Below are 20,284 nucleotides of genomic sequence, written 5' to 3'. Positions count from 1 at the left end.
GAATTTTCCGGAGCTTTCCTTTCTAGAAATATTAGAAGCTGTTTAGGAAAGTCTTTATTATTATTTTCCCCTTCCCTTTTCCACTCTCATGCAATTGGTAAGATATGTTTTTGACATAAGGGAATGTCCACAGGGGCAATTTTTACAGCAGAAAGATTTTCTGAAAAGCAAGATCTTCCAGCTCATTTCCTCTTTCAAGACCACTTTTCTCCAACATTTCCATATGCTTGTCTTTGATTTTATCATCCCAGAGGACTGCAGCTGTCTCTGACTTGTAGATCTAAGAACAGCCTTTAAAGTGGCTGTAGAGTAATCCTCTAGTTGTTTTGCACAGCGGCTTACTTCCGAATCTAGCTGTGTCCATTGTAGATGCTACCATGCCAGCCAGCGATCCATTCAGCACTACATCCTGCTGAAGTTTGACGGCTACAAAACTCGCAGCCGGGCTTCTAAAGTAAAGACCCTCTCAACTCTCTTCAGTCACAAACAGTAGGTTAGCAAACGCCTGCTATTTAAATTGCCTGAGAAATCTTGTTCCTTTTTACTGAAATAGCTCCAGAAGGACCTCTTTTCGCTGATCTGTGGGAGCTGCAACACCCACTAGAAGGTTAGTGATGATCAGCTGCATGTGGGCTGCTGTGCCATGTCACAAACTGTTCGCAAAGTACAAGCGTACACAAATCCTCAGGCATTAAAGCCTCAGAACTGGCACTGAGAGCAACAGCTAGGCAAGGGACAGATTCCACCACAAGCCAGATTTGTTCTTTCCTCTTCGCAATCAGTATCAATTTGATGTTGCTTGAGTTCATCTTGATCCACCACTCAAGAGCCCATGTCTTGTTACTTTGACATTTTATGAGTGGCTGCCACTGCAATAGGAGCAACCGAAATAACCAGTGCCACTTGTAAACAGATGAGATGTGCCTTTTTTTTTTTTTTTTTTTTTTAAATCACCTCTGGATAAACTAATCTGGACTAAAGCACAGATTTCAGTAGGGGCTTGCAGTTTTAAGTCATTTAACTATCTGAATTCTGCAGCAAAGGAGTAAGTGGAAGCCACTATTAGCCTTCAGCCATACCTTCTTGTTATTTTACTCATAACCTGTGATAAACTATAACTAAGGCTGCAAAAAGGTGTAATGAATTATGGCTCCTCACCACACAGGTCTTATCAAAATGCCACAATCGTTCAGAGCCCAACAGGTGCTTGTGCCATACCCTGCCCTAAATCCTGACCACAATGTGTCCGAGATCTTGGTCATCAGATTTTTGTTGGGAATTGACAGTTTATGTTGAAATACTAGAAGACTCACCACATAATACAGGAATTTTTTTGGAAGTAGCAAAATTTACTGCAGAAATAAAACTATAGTAAAGTATGCACAGCAGTATAAAGTACAATTGCTTCAAATAAACTCAAGTCTTAAAAATATTTCAATTTGGAGAAGAGGGCAATAGAAAGAACTAGTAAGATGATTTAGTCAGAAGTTACAGAATCCAAAGTTTGCTGAAACAGAGTCTTGAAAGATTTTATAAATTAACTGTGTTTGGAAAAATAAGGGAACTCTGTTTGACACCAAGTCCTACCCTCTCCTCAACCCCCCAAAATACAGTTAACCATCTTCTGTGCACTTCATTACTCTTGTTAGCCTTACAATATACTAAAAATGATCAAACAGCTGCAAAAGGGGAGTTCATCTTATCTTTTTAAGTTAAGGAGGATAAGCACTCTCCTAGTTAGCTAAAGATAACAAAAGAGTAAAAGCTTTCTGTTAAACAGATCAAAAAGCCATAGTCCTCAGTAAAATACTTACTGATTACATTATGATTTTCACTTCAAAATTCTGTGAACAGATTGCTTTCAGCTAACACCATCTCACGCTCTCCAACTGAACTAGCCTGGTAGCGTACAATGCAGTAACAATACTATGTAAAAATGTATAACAAAACATGAAAGCAAAGCACTGAAAATTCTTAAGACCTAGTTCTCAGTTTTAGTCACTATGCAATTAGTACAAATAGCATTTGCCACCCAACATAACTCAAATTTTTCCTTCTTTTGGGGGGGGGGGGGGGGGGGGGACAGAATCAAGCTAACTAAGGGACACGACCCAAATGAGCTTCACTAGAAATTCATAGCTATGTGTAACTATACGTGCTTCCCACTCATGACTTACAACACCGTAACTGAATAGAATCATCCATCATTCAGAGACGCCACTGAAGTGTTTCATGCTTGTATTTCTTAACTACACAATTTGCAACCCTGCAATTGTTTGGAGCATTCTCTTGGCTAATCATGGTCCTGTAATTCTATACAACAAAGCTGTTTCTTAAAAAACCACAAGAATCCTCCACATAGGTAGAGTCATTAGAAGCCCCATTCATATTCTGACTGCATGAAAAGATATATATGACTGACTCTAAATCTCAACTTCTAAACGTCCTCCTGCCTGTTGCCCTATGTAACTCTTCCTAATAAATACCACTCTGAAAGGAGAAGGCTGATGGGAAAACGTTCGCAAGACTGAAATGGTCAGACAGTTGGTGGAAAAAAGTATCAGAAGCTGAGGTGGCTACATCACCTCTGTTTCTGAAGAAGTCTGGCTGTCAATACCAAAGCCTACTAAACAAGAAGTCAGTAATATTTTAAGAGCAAGCTCTGTTAAATTTAACAACATCAGTAACTTAAGTTCCTATGAAACTGAATGAGATCATTTGTTCAGATAACGTGAAGACAAAGTTCAAAACGTAAAATGAACTCGTTAAATTGTGCGCAAAATACCTCATTGTCAGCTGGAAACATCGTTAGAAATATTCATTCTTGTCAGACAGGCATAAAATGCCAGTGCTGTATATTCAAGATATATGTCTGGAAGTTTTTTTATTTAAGAGAAATTTTTACCTATCTGAGAGTGCATTATGGCTCTTACACCTAAGAGAAATGAAAAAGGAAGAACATGAAACAACTCTCCATTACTTTGTAGTTACATTTGCTTCTTTAATACCATATATCTACCGCTGTTGTCAATAGTTTATATTTTTTCAGGGAAAACAGTATTATGCTTTTAATTGCTAAACACGGTACAAAGATGCAAAGATTGCTCTTTTTCTTCCCAGTGATCAGTAAGTGCCAAGATTCCATATTTTACAGATTTTAAAACTAAGTAAACATAAAATGCTCACTTTGGCTTATGTGACTTCTCTCAGTTTTGACAGCAGAATGTGCCTGATGCTGCAGTAACTTCTTCATATGCTTAACAAAGTACAATACCCCAGCAAAAACGACTACAGTCATAAAATTACTACACCATCACTACCCGTTATCTGTGAAATGGGTCTTATTTTGATTAATTTTGAAGTACTTTCTTATAATGAAATTCCGAAGTGCAAACGATTGGGGAAAAAAAAGTCATTTCTATTGTCAGATTTCCTAAACGAAGCACTTGATGCACTTCACTTTTTTTTTTTTTTTTTTTTTTTAAGGTTACTATTTTAATGTGACACTAACTAATACCATCTTGGAAGCTTAAAATCCTGCCTGCTCAACAATTCCGCTATGAAATCTACCCAAAGATAATAACACAAACTCCTGTCCTTTTGTCAGGCTTCATGACTAGCTGCAGACTGAGGTTTTATGCTGTAACATAGGATATGCACACACAGCATATGTTTTTTATTAGATGGGTTACATCAGGAAATAATAACAATTATTTGGCAATAACATGTGTATATGAAGTCTTTCAGACTGTTACTATGCACACTTCTACATCTTCCTGAGGCTTTTTTGCAAGTAGGTGATATTCCTTAGATGGAACAGAAGCAACATCACCATGGCACGCATGTACGTTTCCATGATGGTATGAATTCTTTTGTGTTAAAACAATAACCCTAAAAACACGAAGTGCATGGGTGTTTCACTTAAAATGCTGACAATACAAACTTTTTTCCCCTATTTGTCTTATTCTGAGTCAATCGAGGTTCAAAAATGACTCTGTTTCAAAGAACAAATGTTCTAGCTGGTATTTCTTATGGCACAAAATAATTCAAAACATTATAACACAAGAAGCAAGCCAAATGCACACACAAAAACAGCTACATGTATATTTTCTTTGCAAAAAAGGTGACTATTAGTCTCTTTACAGTTTCCTGTTCTAATTGCCAGTGGTGTCTATTTTACACGTGATAAAAAACATAGAGAAGAATAAATGAAAGATTCTGAAATATCCAACTGTGAGACAAAAGCACATAGTAGTCATTTAGTTTGGTTCAAAAATGTTTTGTGAGGAACAGGGGAAATTTTGAGTTGGCTTTTTCTACCTTAAAACTACTCTTTTCTTTGAAGAATAGCAAATTAAATTTAATATTATAAAACTAAACAAAGGCATACATTTAGACAGTGGAAAGGAAGGAAAGATGCTAAGAAACTTCAAAAGTACTAAAGTCAAACTCAATACGAACTGCAGGTGCTCAGTATCTTTGATTGAGGTCATATGTGTGCAAGTGCCAAATTCCTATGCAGTTTCTGGTAACAATACAGAAGTTTTATTCTTAATTTTTCATGCATTTACATCAAAAAAGACCAATTTGATTTCTAAGGCTCAAAGAGCTCTCCCAATAGCCATTTCTAACATAAAGACCTTTCTGAATGTAGGCAATACCTGTGTCTATTTTTGAGAATAAAATTAGCTAAGTTAGTATTGCCTATTTACCACAACAAAAATAGGTTAGAATGGACCACGGCAATCCAGAGGGACCTCCTGCCACAAGCACGGACCAAAAAAATTAACTGCAGGTGTGAAAACTTTCTGTATCTGAAGTACACACTTTTGAATACAACCGAATATACAGATAGAAACATCTGACATATCTTTGAAAGCAGGGTAATAACCCTACTGAACTAAGGAACAACGCACCAGGACAGCGGCTGCCAACACAGTCAGTCAGGAACACTCCTAAAGAAAGGATGTAGTACAGAGTGGAGACACGGAGGAGTAAGTACCTGAAAGAAGAGAGGGCAGGAGGGAAGGGAGGGAGTTCAGAGTGACAGTGTCAGAGGAACCAAGGAGAGATAATCAAGGTGGAAAGTCAGAGAAGGAATTAGGGAGGATAGAATAGAAGCACCCGCTTATCATGTCTCCAGAAGCGTCATTCATTCTGTGTGTGGTTGAAACTACGTGGGAGGTTTCCACACTCCCAAACATCAAGGTAACTCTGATGACCCAGCAGAGATAACTGGAACCATCTCCCTATGAATGAAGGAACAGGGAAAAGGAGGGACCTTGACAGGTAATAAATTTAGAAGCAACCCTATCACCCACTCGGTGCCCTCCTTGACCTCTTCTGCAGTGAGACCACACCAGGCCATTTCAAGGGCCTGACAACTTTCACAGGGTACATCAAGTTTAAGAGCTGCCTGTAGCTCCAGCGGAAGTTGCATTTCTGACCATCCACCTCAGAATTCACATAAATCTTCGGGGGTTTTAATAGAAATACTCTAGAGCTGGGAGCATGATGTGCTAGACACCAAAAACCATTTTTTCATAGAAAAATCATTCTGCAAATAGCCGCAACCTAAAAACAAAATGTACAGATAGACCTTGTAATAACAATAATAAAAAACTAGATATGGGTATAACATAGCTTCTTTTTGTCACTCCTGCCCTCACATAAGCTCCCTCTCCCATGAAGTTTCTTTATGTCAAATTTCTCTACTGTCCTTCCTCAGCCTTGACATCCATTTCCCATTCTCTTCAGACCCATGAATAACTAACATCTGAGAAACAAAAGCAGAAGAACAATTTCCAGAGTATGCTGTCAGTTCAGATTCAGAGCCATTTAGAGCCTGCATAAAAAAATTTAAGCAGAAAAGTCAAAGAGCCATATAAAAATTTTTCATAGAAAATTCTAGCACCATAAATTATTATTATTTCCAAAAATGCAGGTATTCTAAAATAATTACATTAATAAAACCACGAACAAACAGGAGTAAAAAGCATTAGTACAGATAATTCTTTATGGAGTAATTGTCCACTTAAAATGACCTATCTCTCTTCATTCACTTCTCCCATTCAACACTTTTTTACATGCCATTTTTCAGCTTTCTCCTCCTTTCAGGCAGGGTATCTTCCACTTTTTAAATAGGTTGAGAAAACTTCCAGAGACAAAAAAATAGCACCTTCCCACATTTCTCTATATAGCCTGAACTTTTGAAAATACAGGTTTTATTGAAAAGCCCTCATGGTTCATAAATATTTTCTATATATCCTCAAGCAGCCAGAACTTATCGTGGACAGGTATTTTTAAAAGTGTATCTAGGATTATCTTACTTCTGGCTCTGAAAATTTCAAAGGCATGGTTTCCAGATCAAAAAGAAAAGAAAAGAAGTCCTATGCGAGTGGGATTGAAAACATGTTTTCGGAGATGAAAAATGAACTCGGTGGAGTACTGCATTAATCCACTGCACCACCTAGGAGAATATTATACCTTCAGTATACTTTACAAGTTTCAACTTTTCCATTCCCAACTGTAAAAACATCCTTTGTCTGTGTCAGAGCGATAGTATTGCCTTCCTGACTAATCATGAGGGATACTTATTAAAGACGCATAATACAAAACAGGTGCAAAAAATATGTACTTCAGCATAGAAGTGAACACTTAAAAAAATTTAGATTTCACAAAAGTTCAACTGCTGTTCTGGGAGGTCTAAATCAAGTTAGCTATCCCATGCCTAAAACAGTTCAACTCTCTTCACAAAGATTTAAATAGGAAGAAACAGGATGTTGTGCCAATAGTATTTGTTTCTAACATCTGTATCATCTAAAAAGAAAATAATCTATCCGCTGCAAAAATTATGTCTACAGGAGGATTTCTCTTTTCTTTGTTTAATCTAACACCTAATAAAAAGTTGTTCTATGTAACCACAACAATATTTAACATTTTTAGTCCTTGCACATTTATCTAAGACATACTGCAACAGTAAGTTCAGTGTCTAGTGACACTTTATGGCTGCACACAGCCACCCACCAATCTCTCACTAGGCTTGCTAGCAACCCAGGCTGCAGGAGGTTTTACTCATTCAAAAGTGGTGTTAGGTGCTTAGGATCAAGGAGGGCAAAAAGTCTGCACAGGAACGGCTTGCCATGCCCTCTGCAGGAAGCCTCAAACCTAGGGTGAGGGACCGAGGGAGGCAGTGCAGAGGCATCCCTTCAACTTTACAAGAGGAGGCAACTTTCACACTATCCCCTGGCACAACCTACATAAGGCCTCATTACATTTACCTCTCCGTTAAAAACAGCAGCAGCAGCCTTGTTTTCACTAGCTGATGAATATTACTTATTGTGCACTAAAAGCAGAGTATTTTTAAATACTTTTAAGTGCTAAACGCTAGGTTTACAACAGCGCCTCTGCATACACTTAGTGGGTTGTAGCACTGAATTCAACAACCAAGCACAAACTGGAGAAAAAGACACAACAGAGTTGTAAGAGCTGACTAAATCTACATCATTTTGCAAACTAGTGACATGTCTTCAAAAATCAGAGAGATAATACTGGGAACATTATTAATTACAGTAAAAGCAACTTCAAAGCAATGTCTAACTAACAGATCTGTCCAGTTAATCAGCGTAGTACCATATGAGTACATAAAAAAGCAGCCGGAAGACAAAACTTCTGGCAAAATGTCATCACTGATTTTCTCTCAGAGGTTGTCTGCTCCCATTCTTGGAATTAAGTTGCATTTTTGTTGCGTATCAGCTAGAAAATACAAAATAATCTTTGTTCTCACATGCTTAATGCCTTCCATGTATCAGTGTCCTCTGTATAACCGTTAATAAAATTTACAACATAAGAAATGAGACTACTATTCTGTTGCTGCTAGTTATATACAGGTGAATACGTTCTTAACTTGACATCAATATTTCTTTTCCCTTTGTACTGATCTTAAAAGTAAGGCTTATCTTGGACACTAAAAGCTGAGCTCAGAAGACAAACGGCTAGAACAGTTTCGCTGGAAAACATTTAATTATAGCAGGCTTATTTCTTTGGCCTGCAGATAATATAACATTTGTTTACTATACTGAGTTTTTATAAGCCAACATTGAATTGCTACACTTTAAACGTGCCTGCCAAGCCAAATAAAAAGTACTTCACAATAGTCAGTCTTTCTGTGCTACTGCATAAAACCAAGTAAACAATATGCTACTTCCCTATATATTCCCTCACACCCTCCTTTGTCTTCGAAACAAAACAGAGAAAAATACGGTCACCGACACCCATGCTGGTAACTCACATGCAGGATTTTCAGGTCAGTGTACCTCTATCCTGTAAGAGGGTATACCTCCCTCTTTCACTTGGCCACAATGACCAACATCCAAGAATGACCTTGAAAATACATCTGACTGGTCTGATGTATTCACACCGTACTGTGATGGTCTTCTGCCATCACATTCACACACACCAGTCACTGGAGTAGATGGATGTTTATTACCTATTCAGCCCCCTGATAAAGCTTCTCTGATTGCTTATTAGCTCTTCTCCTTGTATCATTCTTCTTTGCTTTATTTTCAAATGCTTGTATTTAAGTTGTCTATAGTTCCTCTGAATAAGTATCCAAGTATTGCACTCATAAAACATTAGAACACCAGTGATCTCAAAAACCTGATGCACCACCTTCTTTTGTAGCAACTCAACCTAAAATTCTCCTCTTATCAAAGGAAATAAAAAGGCATTCACACTCATTAGCCAGGCCCTAGGCTCATCCACAATGAGTTGTCTTGTAATACAAGTCTTCTGTATAATTAAACTAACATTGTAGACATTATAATTTTCAGAGTAAGCTTTTTCAAAAAAAATCTTTTTATCATTGCAACTATGTGCTTAATTCTTATCTTCAACAAAGTCACACCCATACATCTCTGACTCGAGACCGCTCAAAGCTAAGAGAGCACGCTCAGATGCTTCCCTAGCTGCTTGGTCTGGTCTTACCCTTTTTCCTACACTTGTGCGATCAGTCCTTGCTGGCAACAGCAAACTGATTCAGACAAATCTTCACGTGACCCAGTATGGCTATTTGAAAGTTACGTTCTTGTCCTGTTTTTCTTGCTGCTTTAGTGAGCTCTCCAAACCTCCCTTATCGCACTTCTTCCCTCTCCCCAATAACATTCAAAACATCAGCATATCCAGAAAGGTCATGCAGATAATTTAAAGTTCTCCTATCATCCAAATCTTGCTGCAATCAATAACTCCAGGAAGAAAAAACAAGCACAATGAATCACTTTTATGAAATCCTTGTACAGACGAGGGAGAAATTTGTCATCCAGTCATGCTGGTGTTTAATCATCCTATTATATGTTTAATGCAAGGATTCTGTATTTTTTTCATTGCAGAGCATTTTCAGAAAGATGAGTCTAACTCTACAGGATGCTGCTCTTCCCTGTAAAATGCCAGTTGCCATTTTCTTGTCCCTCCGAAGTCAGTGAGAAACATCCTTTAAAATTAACGTTAAGGACAATGAAGTCCTGCATCTCCTATTGAGTCTAATTTTTTCTGCCACATGCAACTGACTAAGTTGATGTGACTCAGTCTGTTCTTAATATTTGTGAAAAATAAAACAGTGCTAATGGTTTCAAAAGCAAAACAAACAAACAAAAACCTCAAACCAATATTCCTTGCACGGGACTTCAAATTCACATGCCAAAAGGAACTATTTGAATTAGTGAAGACAAAAAAAAAAACACTTCTTTGAACTAGCCTACTGCTGTAATACTGATTTAACTAATTGAAGCTACAGGAGTTTGTGAAATGGAAAAATTCAGTGTGTGGAGAAAATCTGAATAACAAGAGTAACAGTTTGTGAAAAGTAACTGACTGATGACAGCATAATCAACACTAAGGAACAGAACCTCCATTTTTGTCTTCATGAAGGTTTAACCCTCCATTAAACTGTGACAAATTATCTGTTTCATCTGTTTGTTCTCAGTTATACATTTCTTTTAAGAAAAGGTCACGTGGACCCCCTGGAGAGGGGGGGAGACTGCCCTTGTCCTGGGTTGAAAGCAGTAACCTATGCTCAGAGAGCAAATTTCAGGATAAATGAGGAGAAGATTGAGAATAATAGCAAGAAGCAAGAAGATTGCAGCGAGGAACAAAAAAAAAAAAAAATAAAATAAATTAAAAAAAAAGCAGCCAGCCAGACCTTAGAGAGAAGGAGAGGGCAACGGAGAGAAATCTTCCCAGGGACCATGGTGGACCAGGCAGAATTTCTGTGACTTGCTGCAACCCACCTACAGAGACTTAACGGGCTAGCAGAGGTTTTTTATTTTATCCTATTTTATGCAGTTCTTTGGTTGCTCATGCAGAGTACCTAAAAAGGTAAACAACCTTCATGAACAAAGCAGCTTCCAGCCAGAAACTGTGCCTCATAACGCTGTGTGCACTTGCACAACCCACTAGAAACTTCCATGAGGAGCTGCATCTTCGGCAGCACGATCCCTCTCCAACAGGTCCCCAGCAAACGGAGGCAGCACGCACGTCGCTCTATACGTTTGGACAAAGTGTACTTCCCTCTCTTCATGTTCAAGCAATACGGGAGAAGAACTTACTGCATCCTCTTTTCTCCTAATTTGTGCCCAAAAGATGCCAAAGAGAATGTAAAATCTCTCTAAAATGAAGTGACTGCATAGCGAACGGGAGGGACAGAGATAAAGGAAACTAAACTCCTTCTACCGTTCTGTACCAATCTCAGGCTAGACACTGTCTGCGTTTAGTTATAAATCCACACAAGACCTCTAGAAAGTAAGTTAACATTATCAACATTTCACAAGTGTCCAAAACAATGCACAGAGAAGCTAAATGAAAATACAACGCTTCCTTTAATAGTCTTCATTTATCTGATCCTGCATCTTCTAAAAATATACAATCGCAGGCTTGCTGAAGTCAACGAAAGGCAGATTAGACTGATAACATGCCAGATGATGATCTAATTGACGTGCAGATGCTTTCATTTGAAAAAGAAATAAACTTTAATAGTAATTACATCTGCTCCATGATTAATTACAACAGTCCAATAAAATCTTCTTGAAATGAACAGTTTGAGAGGGTAAGTACACTGTCATTAAAGTCAAGCTTTTTATAATGCACAAATGAGAGAGACGTTTCTCGAAACTAATGAGAGTCGATCTGCGACTGAAAGCTTCAGTCACAGTGCTGTTATTCTTCTGTATTAATAAAAATCAGATATGCATCTATGTATCTATGCATCTATGCATCTAGCACAGCCTTTGAAATCAAGCAACAACACTACATATTATTGTAAAACAAACAAAAACAGAAGTCTAACATCTGCTTTCCTTGGCAAATCAATCTGAAAGTTCATGCATTTGGGAACTTTTAAAAAAAAAACTACACACACACGTATAGTGTGTGTGTATACATACATACACATATAGTCAACATATTTATTTATTTATATACATATATAAAGCAATCAACTGGATGACTTAAGGGTGCCGAATTGTCTTCTAGGCAATCCATGCCCTGGCTTCCTAGATCTTCTATTTTAAGTGGTTAGCTGAGAGGGATTGGGGGCTGTTTGTGTTTTTAAAAAGCAACATACAGATAATTTATCTACTCTGTCATATAGGCAATTACATAAGCCAGCAGTCAGAAATAACACAGGCCCAGAATTTCTTCCTCCGGTATGCCCAGAAGCCCACCTACCTTGATTCAAGAACAGATTTTTGTTCAATATAAAGTGTAGACCTGTAGAACATGCTATCTTAATATTATATAAAAACTGTTCAAACTATTGATCAGTTCTTCCCAGTACTTCATGCTTGTATTTACCCCTTTATCTGTAATATCAATTTAAAAAAAATGAATAGTTTTGACATCAAAATTTTGGTGGTTTACAGAAGACGATGTACAGCAAGAAAAGCTACGAGTGCAAACAAGAATTAACCAAGTGCAGGCTGATGGAGATACAAACTCTGCATAGCTTCATGATGGTAGCCCCAATCACTAGCAAGATAAAGGAATCATTGAAAAACAAAGGGGAGACTAGAAAGAATCTCAGGTGATCATCTGTCCATCTTCCAGGCCCAGACAAGGTCATATACATATCATATCTCCTGGCAGATCTCTCTAACCTATTCATAAAGGTCAAATTTCATGTGTCCTTAGCATTAGAAAGTAGTTTCCCATGTTTAAGCTCATATTTGACTGAGTTAATGAATTAATGAAGGAAAGTGTTCCTTTTAGGCATCTGCTATCAATAGCTTCCCCTTTTCAAGATATAAGTATTTCTGGAGTAATTTTGGTTACCGCAGAAATCTCTTGATAACTGTATCTCATTTTTTGCCCCGGCCTTTCCAGTTTCATCTCTGCATGCTCTTGCTTTCTTCTATATTTGTCCTAATTTGCCCTATTTGTCCTAACCTAGTTTCAGTAGGTTTCCTCTTTGAATTCAGTGAGGAACTCTTAATTTACTCAAGCTAACGTGTAATTAAACATTTGCTATCTATTCTGCATTAGGCTAATTCCTACTTATCATTTCTCCTATGTACCATTTCTTTGAAGAAGTACCAAGTCTCTAGCACTCCTTGTTTTTCTTAAGGCTTGCTTCCATGCGATCTCTACCTGTGAATTCTCAGTTTACTGAAGTCAATCTTGAGCTTTACTGATGCTTGGAGGTCTTGACTAATTCTTGACTCCAAATAGCTTTTTGAGTAAAAATGTGGACATGAAATGAGGGAGCAGTCAATGTCCTGACCTGCATGCCTTACAAATATCACTACAAGTCTAATCAGAATACTCAGATTACTAGTGGCAAGTGCAAATACAGCATTTCTGAATTAATCATTACTTAATTCCATAAGCAATCTGAATTTCTGAATCATTTTTTAAACAAATGGAATATATACACTCTAGGTATTCCAACCCCGAAGAGGCAGAAGGTTGAAAAATATGGATTATCCTCTGACAAGGATACCCCACAACCTTCTGAACTACTGTTAGTTCCTTGGTAACTACCAAAAGTCAAAAAAATTTTTTTCACAAATATGAAGGCTTCCCAGGTTACAGACTTTGATGCACTTCCAGGAGTCTCTGGATAAAGCTCTGGACCAGCACTTCCTTTCAGCTCATCAGCTGCAGAACTAGATCATAAACCAAAAAAACCTTGAAATATTCCATCATTCCAGATCATCAATGCAAGATTTCTGCAGCTTCTTCCAAATTACAAACTTTGTTTCCCTCCACCCTACCTCCACCCCAGGCCAGTTTGGATAATGGAGAAAAGCAGAAACTGCACTCAAAGGAAATGCAGAACAGGGAGGTTTTTTTTGTCTCATTTAAGTCAACACATTTACTTGTGATACAACTACTCATCCAAAAAAAAAAAAAACCACACAGAAGAGTTATAAAACAACAGTATCCTTCCTAGTTTTCTTGAAAAGAATTCTTACGTGAAGATGCAAGCTGTAAGATCATTTTATCCTCATGCACATTCACACTTGTGCATGAGAAGCCACAGTTAATATGTCATGCTTTCACACAATGCAGATAGTTCAAGTTAAACACATTTGTATCCACTATCAAAAATACTTTTTGCCAACCTCACCATTGTGAAAAAACAGGCTATGTCGGGACAAGCACTCCATTCTGAACTTTTTTGGAATGATCTTTCTACAAACTAACATTTGGCTTGGAAAAGATGAAGTGATTGCATAACTATGATTGAAACGTAACTGAAATATACCTTCAAAATTTATTAGGATTGGCACTGCCACAGAAGTTTTAAGTCTGAATAATTCTAATTTTCCTCTTCAAGATTTGACAGCATATGAACACTGAAATAAAAACCAATTAGGCAATGAACTTAGTCAGCTTCTGACTAACGTGAATCGATAAATTAAATGAAATTAATTGAATGTCCTTTTCATGAGACATTGGCCTTCTACTGATGGAAAAAAATGATTTTTTTTTTTTTAGTTTTGTACTGACTTACTCTATTCAGTATGGATTTTCATCCTGGTTATATACCAAAGAGGAAGTTAAATTCCCTACTGTGTCACGGAAATGCAGTGCAAACAGTTTTAAACACTGTTAAATCTAAGTAAGGCTTCAAAGAAGCAATGCTTTAATGAGCAGTTCTGTAACATAACAATTATCTACTCTTTCACAAACTTTTGCAGCAGCTTTTTCAAGTCCCATCTTACACAGATAAAAAGGAAACGGAAATCATGCATCCAACAACCTCTGAAAGTCACAGTACTTTGCTCTTCCTACCACTGTTCGCAGCAGGTGCATGCCAATTATCCATTGTAGTATCTGGCGTTAGTATTTTAAAGGTACAACGCACCACCACCACCTCCCTTGTTGCATGTCTTAATCATCCAACTTTATCTCTTATGAATACTTGTTATTTTTAACTAGCAACGAGTTCAGTGTTTCAGTCATAAACTAAATTCAATTAAGTATTAAATGAAGACTTTGCACAAACTTGATTCTCAAGTCAGCAGTCTCTCCCCAGCGCAGCAGACTAATTGCAATAGTAGCTCCTAGTAATAGCAGAACTTCACTGACAACTAATCAAAAAGCAAGTGCTCTACAACAGAGAATGAGATCACCTCCTGTCTCACAGGTGTGGGGGAAAAAAAAAAAAGAAAAGGAAAAAACCTAGAGCTATATGTACAATCTAGTTAGCAGCACTGGCTTACAAGACAAATCATCCTTTGGCCACTTTAGGAACCATGCCTCCATTATTATTTTTTCTACTGGGTCACTTAAAAAATTGTAGTGGCTTTGTGCACTATAGCCACTATAGCCAGTGCACATCTCATTACAAAGCACTTCACTCTCTCTGTGAGAATGACCAACTTTTTCTAACACTTCAGGATGGATCCCGGTTTCATGAGACATCTGTGAGCTGCACAGGGAATGCAGCAATGGCAATCTCTTTCCTCAGGTGCAGCAGCAGCTCACAGGGCTAAGCATTTGTCAGTATATAGCTGCATGGACTGGCACTCAGAGCAGAAAAGACTGCACAAAATCAGCCCAAACACTGGGACAACCTTAACAATCCCAAATGTCAGCCAAATTCAGATCCAACTTGCTGAACCCCTCCATCCCCAATGCAGCTACCTGTCATCTTTCATAAGCATCAAATTTCCATTTGGGAAGAAATAAAATGAAAACTGAAGTCATCAACTTTTGAAACACTGAAAGGAGTTACCAGTTTTTCATCTAATTCACATAAATTAACACACACCAGAAATAAGCTGGTATGTACATCGAGAGGTACAGGTACAGTTGACAGTAACAACTCTACAAGAACTCACTTCCCTCCAACTTTAGTTTCCTGTAAGGTCATGATTTTAAGGGAAGTAATATGCTGAAATGATTAAAAAACCAACAACAACAAAACCAGCTTACAAAGGGAATGTGTATCAAGATGGATTACAAACTAGGGCAGACTAACAGAGCTGAACATGTACAATATGGCTTTGTTGGAGGATTGCTTGTGAAAAACAGGCAATAAAATGAGTAACTTATTACCATGATAGCTTAAAAATCAAACACACTGAGCCGACTACCATAAACCAAAGGAATGATTTATGAGGAAGGAAGAAACTTCTGATTCCAAACTGATAGTGAGCTGTTATCCAAAATGTTTTCACCACAATATAAACCTTATCACAACTTGCACAGTCAATTGACAAGAAGCTGACAATGTAGCAGGAAAAACAAATGAAGTGATGCATAAAATTCAGGAAAGTAACAAGCCTCAGTATCTACGATACTATTAGTGCTTGGAGTTCAGAAGCTGAGCTCTACCACAGATCTGCTCTGATTTTGGGTAAGTCACATGAATGTCTCTGTAGATACATGTTTACATCTACAAAATAAAGATATCTGCTCTCAAAACATTTTAATCTCGAGATGAAGCATTATGTGAAATGTAGGTGTTGTTATTTTACACCTTTCAATCTTTTGAACGACCTTTGAAATTTGCATTCCACAATCTACCACCTGCAAGAATCAACTCAAAAGCAGCCTTCGTACATAGTTTAAGAGCACATGAACTTTCAGCACAACTCTTTACATGTTATTTAACTATGAACTATGACAAAAAAAAAAAAACAAAAAAAAACTTACTTGCAGAAGTGTTCCATGAATAGCATTCTGTCGTATGCAAGGACTGGTGCAGTCTGGAAGCCCTTTCAGCAGTGACAGTACGGTCTGCGGTACCTCATTTACCATTACAAATGGAACAAGGGCCCGACCCGACATCTCACGGGAACGGTACACCGGAGAGTGCCCACATCTAGAAAAAGGAGAAATATATTCCTTTCTAATCCAGAGGTAATCCACTGCTGTGGCTACAAATTCAAATATTTGGATTAGATATGATTAAAAACAAATGATTATGCATTAAAAACTAAATCCTCACAAATCAAATTTACAGCATTTCATCTCAATAGTGAAAGATTATTTGTCCAGAAAAATAAGCAAACTACAGCCACGCTGGAGGCTTTTTTCCCTTCAGAAGTTTCTCTGCTTATAAAAATTCAAAAAAAAAAAAAAACACCCATGAAATGGGTAAGTATATGATTCTGTTCTGTGTTTCTTGGTGTTTGTGTTACTTATCAGCAGCAAACATTTTAAACACATTATGAATTTGATTTAAATCGATTACACTCAATTTTCTTAATCCTAAGGTTTTAGAAAAAAAAAAATACATGGTGCCTACCAGAATTTTAGGCCATAGATCTCACGAGCCTTTAGAATAGATTTAAAGCCCAGAAAGAGGTTCCTAAATAGCAGACACACTAGAAAATACTTTCTATTATGTAGGATGGGTATCTGAACAATAAATATTTTTTATTTATTAAAAATTAACTAAGATTCAAAACTGCATACAAAACAGGCCAAAAGAACCTTTTTTATCTTTTAATGTTATTAACACTTTAACTCTCTGTACAGTTAAGTACATATAGCTGTAGCATTATAAGTATATAAAGTAGTATAGCTGTATAGTTAAATACATATTAACATTTTAACTAGCTCTATATTACTTCAGTAGTACACGTACTGAGTTGAAGTGAATAAAAATCTTTTACCAAGTAGACTAGGCTCAATCTTTCAAAGTCAAGGATGTTTGCACGTGCCAGTTTTTGTAACACAGGTACCATTCAGCCATCAGCAGTCTCAGACAACAGAGGAGGTTACCACAGGGTTTACAAACAGATATCTAAATAACTTAGATGGTGCAAAATGCACTACAGCAGAACTTTGTGTTCTGATACCTCCCAAGTGATTATAATGACCCCCAGATATGTCCTTCCTTCCTCCTTCCCTCTCCTTTTTTTCCTGGATTGCTTCTTATCTATTTTCAGTTTACAATATCACACGTAACAAAGATTGTTCCCTGCCAAAAAGGGTAAAACATTTGTCAGCTCTCCCAAACCACCCCCGCAGAGGCATGCCTAGTTATTTAAATAACAAAATGAAATTTAAATGCATTTTAAGATTTCAAATACACCTAGCAAATTTAAATTAATGCTCAAAGAAATAAGGCAAAAAGTTTCCATCTTAGACTAGCAGTTGAATTAAGAGGGGTTTGAATAGAACACAATACAAGGATTTAATTGAAAGAGCATAATATTTCTGACAACTTACTCATGGTAGGCCATAGTATGCCTGAAAAACACAAACATTGTTTTGAGAGCATACAGAGCCATCCTACCCCTGCACTAGTCTTCTGTCGGCATTCAGTATCCCCCCTCATAGTAGGGCAAGGTATTCTATCCTCCATCTCCCCATCTTTTCCCTTCGAGGGAATTATTTTTAGAAAGATCATCTTTGGGCAACAGAAAATGCAAGGAGCAGCTGTTCTTCACAACAGGATGTGAAAGCAGAGCAAGTCACAACTGTAGGCTTTTCCATATGGAAAAGCTTTAACTCTGCATTAACAAGACATAGGAATAAAGTCTGTTTAGACCCTAATTAAAAAAAAATCTTTTTTTTTAAACAAAAACTTTTTAGTCTACAACATAGTAAATTTAAATCTGACGCAAAGTGATTTGTCTGCAACCATTCCTGCATTTGTACTGTAACACGTTCTCTTAACCAAGAAATTCTCATGCATAGATGTTTCTCGTCAAACACGTAATACTGACATTGTTGTCAATGTTTATTTTTCAGTTAGCCGTAACTGTATATTCAAGAATGCCCTTTATTTTGTTCATGACCTTTTTACAAAGATGATTTCCCAAGGCATCTGACATTGCTTCAGAAGAGAGAGTGGAAAATGGGGAAAATGCCAGGGTTTGCTCCAACTTGTGCAAGGGTACTTTCCCAAAACATATGATTCAAAAGGGGTTTTCTCCTCAAACACAGTGCAATTCATTAGAATGGAATTGTGCGCTTTTTGCCTGGTAATAAACGGAAAAATGGAGTTGAGAACAAGGTTTAAAATAACTGGATTTTAACTCTGTCCTCTTGTAAACTTTTAAAAGGAATTATTATTATATACGTGTATAGAAAAAGCAGTATTTTCCATATCAGCTTTTATTCCAGATTGTTATTTTATCAAATTTAAGGGAATAAAAGTGAGCGCTATATATTCAGGTTGACAGAAATAATTTCACATGAAGGGTAGAATTTCCTTAGCTGCCATAGCCTGGGTCCATAAGAGACTCTGCCACCTCAGCATTTATACTGAATATACGGCAAAAGGTGCAAGTCTCAGAACTACGGACAATCTAATTTTCCACTTCTCTGCATGCCCTAAAGTTTTGCTCTGTAAGGGGACCTCAGCCACTCAGTGCTTTCCTCCTGACATAGAAGCCTAACCAAGATTCTCAACTCAGCTTCTTGTTTTGTCTCTTTGAGGAGCCAGCAACACCTCCTCCCCACTGCACATGAGCCCAACTGCCCAGCTGCTAGAGAACTCACTCACCCAGGACCCAGGACACCTGGTCCTATGACCTTCTGTGCCCAAGGGCAACCGAGCCTCACAGCCTTCTACTTGCCTATAGGGCAACTTAACCACCAATCTGCCCTTGTACAAAGCAGCTGCTATATACTAACAGAAACTACAACTTCTCGCACTGTATACTGCTATATAGGTAACAATATAGCAATATATTCACAAGAACTTGCATCTTAATAGGAAGCCTCATAGAGAGCACTCCTATAAAATCATTACTGAGGAACAAAAGCACCATAAAGTTTCAGAATAATATAGTATTAATTTAATAGGAATACACAAGGAGAATTTGCAAGACATTTCACATAAGCAAATAGCTTCCCTTATCTGAGAGAGGTTAACATCCCTGGGGTTTCTACTCCTTTTTTTCCCACCTAATATTCAGCTAAGAATACTACCTCAAGAAATACTACTGATAAAACTTCAAAATCACCCTGCCTTTCACAAATACAGGCAAGATATCATACCAGGTCATTACTACTGTCCTATCCCTGAACTTCTGGATTCCCTGAAGGCACTCCTTATGTATCTCTCCTGTTTTGAAGGTACTTGGCTTCATTCCTCAATCATACAAGAAGTTTCCCAGGAGACTATCATAATATACATTATTTTTTCCATAACCTGTAAAGATTCCATAATCCTAGATCAAGAACACGCAAGTTTGATTTCTGCTAGATTTCAGTTACATGTAATCTGTTATCTGTAAAGGAAATTAAATGCGATCAGTTTTCAAAAAACTGAGATGAAGAGTGAATGAAATACAATCACTGGGTAACACAAGACACAGAAAACTAACCCAATGTAGCAACTCTTGTTTTCTTGTTCTACCAGCCCCCAAGACCAACTATGCAGTCCCTTAACACTGAGTCCATCCCCTGCATTCTTAAATATTTACTTTATCTAGGAGCTGCCAGCAAGTATGGGAAGGAACCTGACAAGCCTTATCAAGAAAAATCATTAGACAATTAGACCAATCCCTTAAACTCAGTTTGTATTTGCACTGCTGCTTAACACACTAGCATCTTGAGATTTGATCCACCGGCGTGATGACAGTTACCCTGCCACTGCACCGGCAGACAGGAACAGTCCCCCCAACCTTGGCCCTTTCCCTGCCCAGGCTCTGCTGAGGACATGCCAGAAGCCGGCATGAGCTGTCCTGCTCTCCCTGCAGGCCACATAGGAGCAAAGGGACCTTGGCCCTGTTAAGCGAACATCCACTTGTATGCATATCCTTTTTTATTTGAAAAATACATGGGGGGAGGGGGGATATGTTTTCGGGACGTGACCTCCTTT

The 20,284-nt window shown here is 37.7% G+C and overlaps 1 protein-coding gene across 2 annotated transcripts in view; it reads right to left on the bottom strand.

The window, feature by feature from the left end:
• THADA (THADA armadillo repeat containing) overlaps positions 1 to 20,284 on the bottom strand; it is a 180,128-nt gene that overhangs the window by 80,843 nt on the left and 79,001 nt on the right. For both annotated transcript variants that reach the window (XM_068939662.1, XM_068939663.1), the window contains one exon: positions 16,156 to 16,324. In XM_068939662.1, the coding sequence (XP_068795763.1) occupies positions 16,156 to 16,324 (169 nt within the window). The remainder of the gene's footprint in view (positions 1 to 16,155; positions 16,325 to 20,284) is intronic.

Source organism: Struthio camelus, chromosome 3 (genome assembly GCF_040807025.1).
Source record: "Struthio camelus isolate bStrCam1 chromosome 3, bStrCam1.hap1, whole genome shotgun sequence".
NCBI lineage: Eukaryota > Metazoa > Chordata > Aves > Struthioniformes > Struthionidae > Struthio > Struthio camelus.
This window is presented reverse-complemented; position numbering and strand designations above follow the sequence as displayed.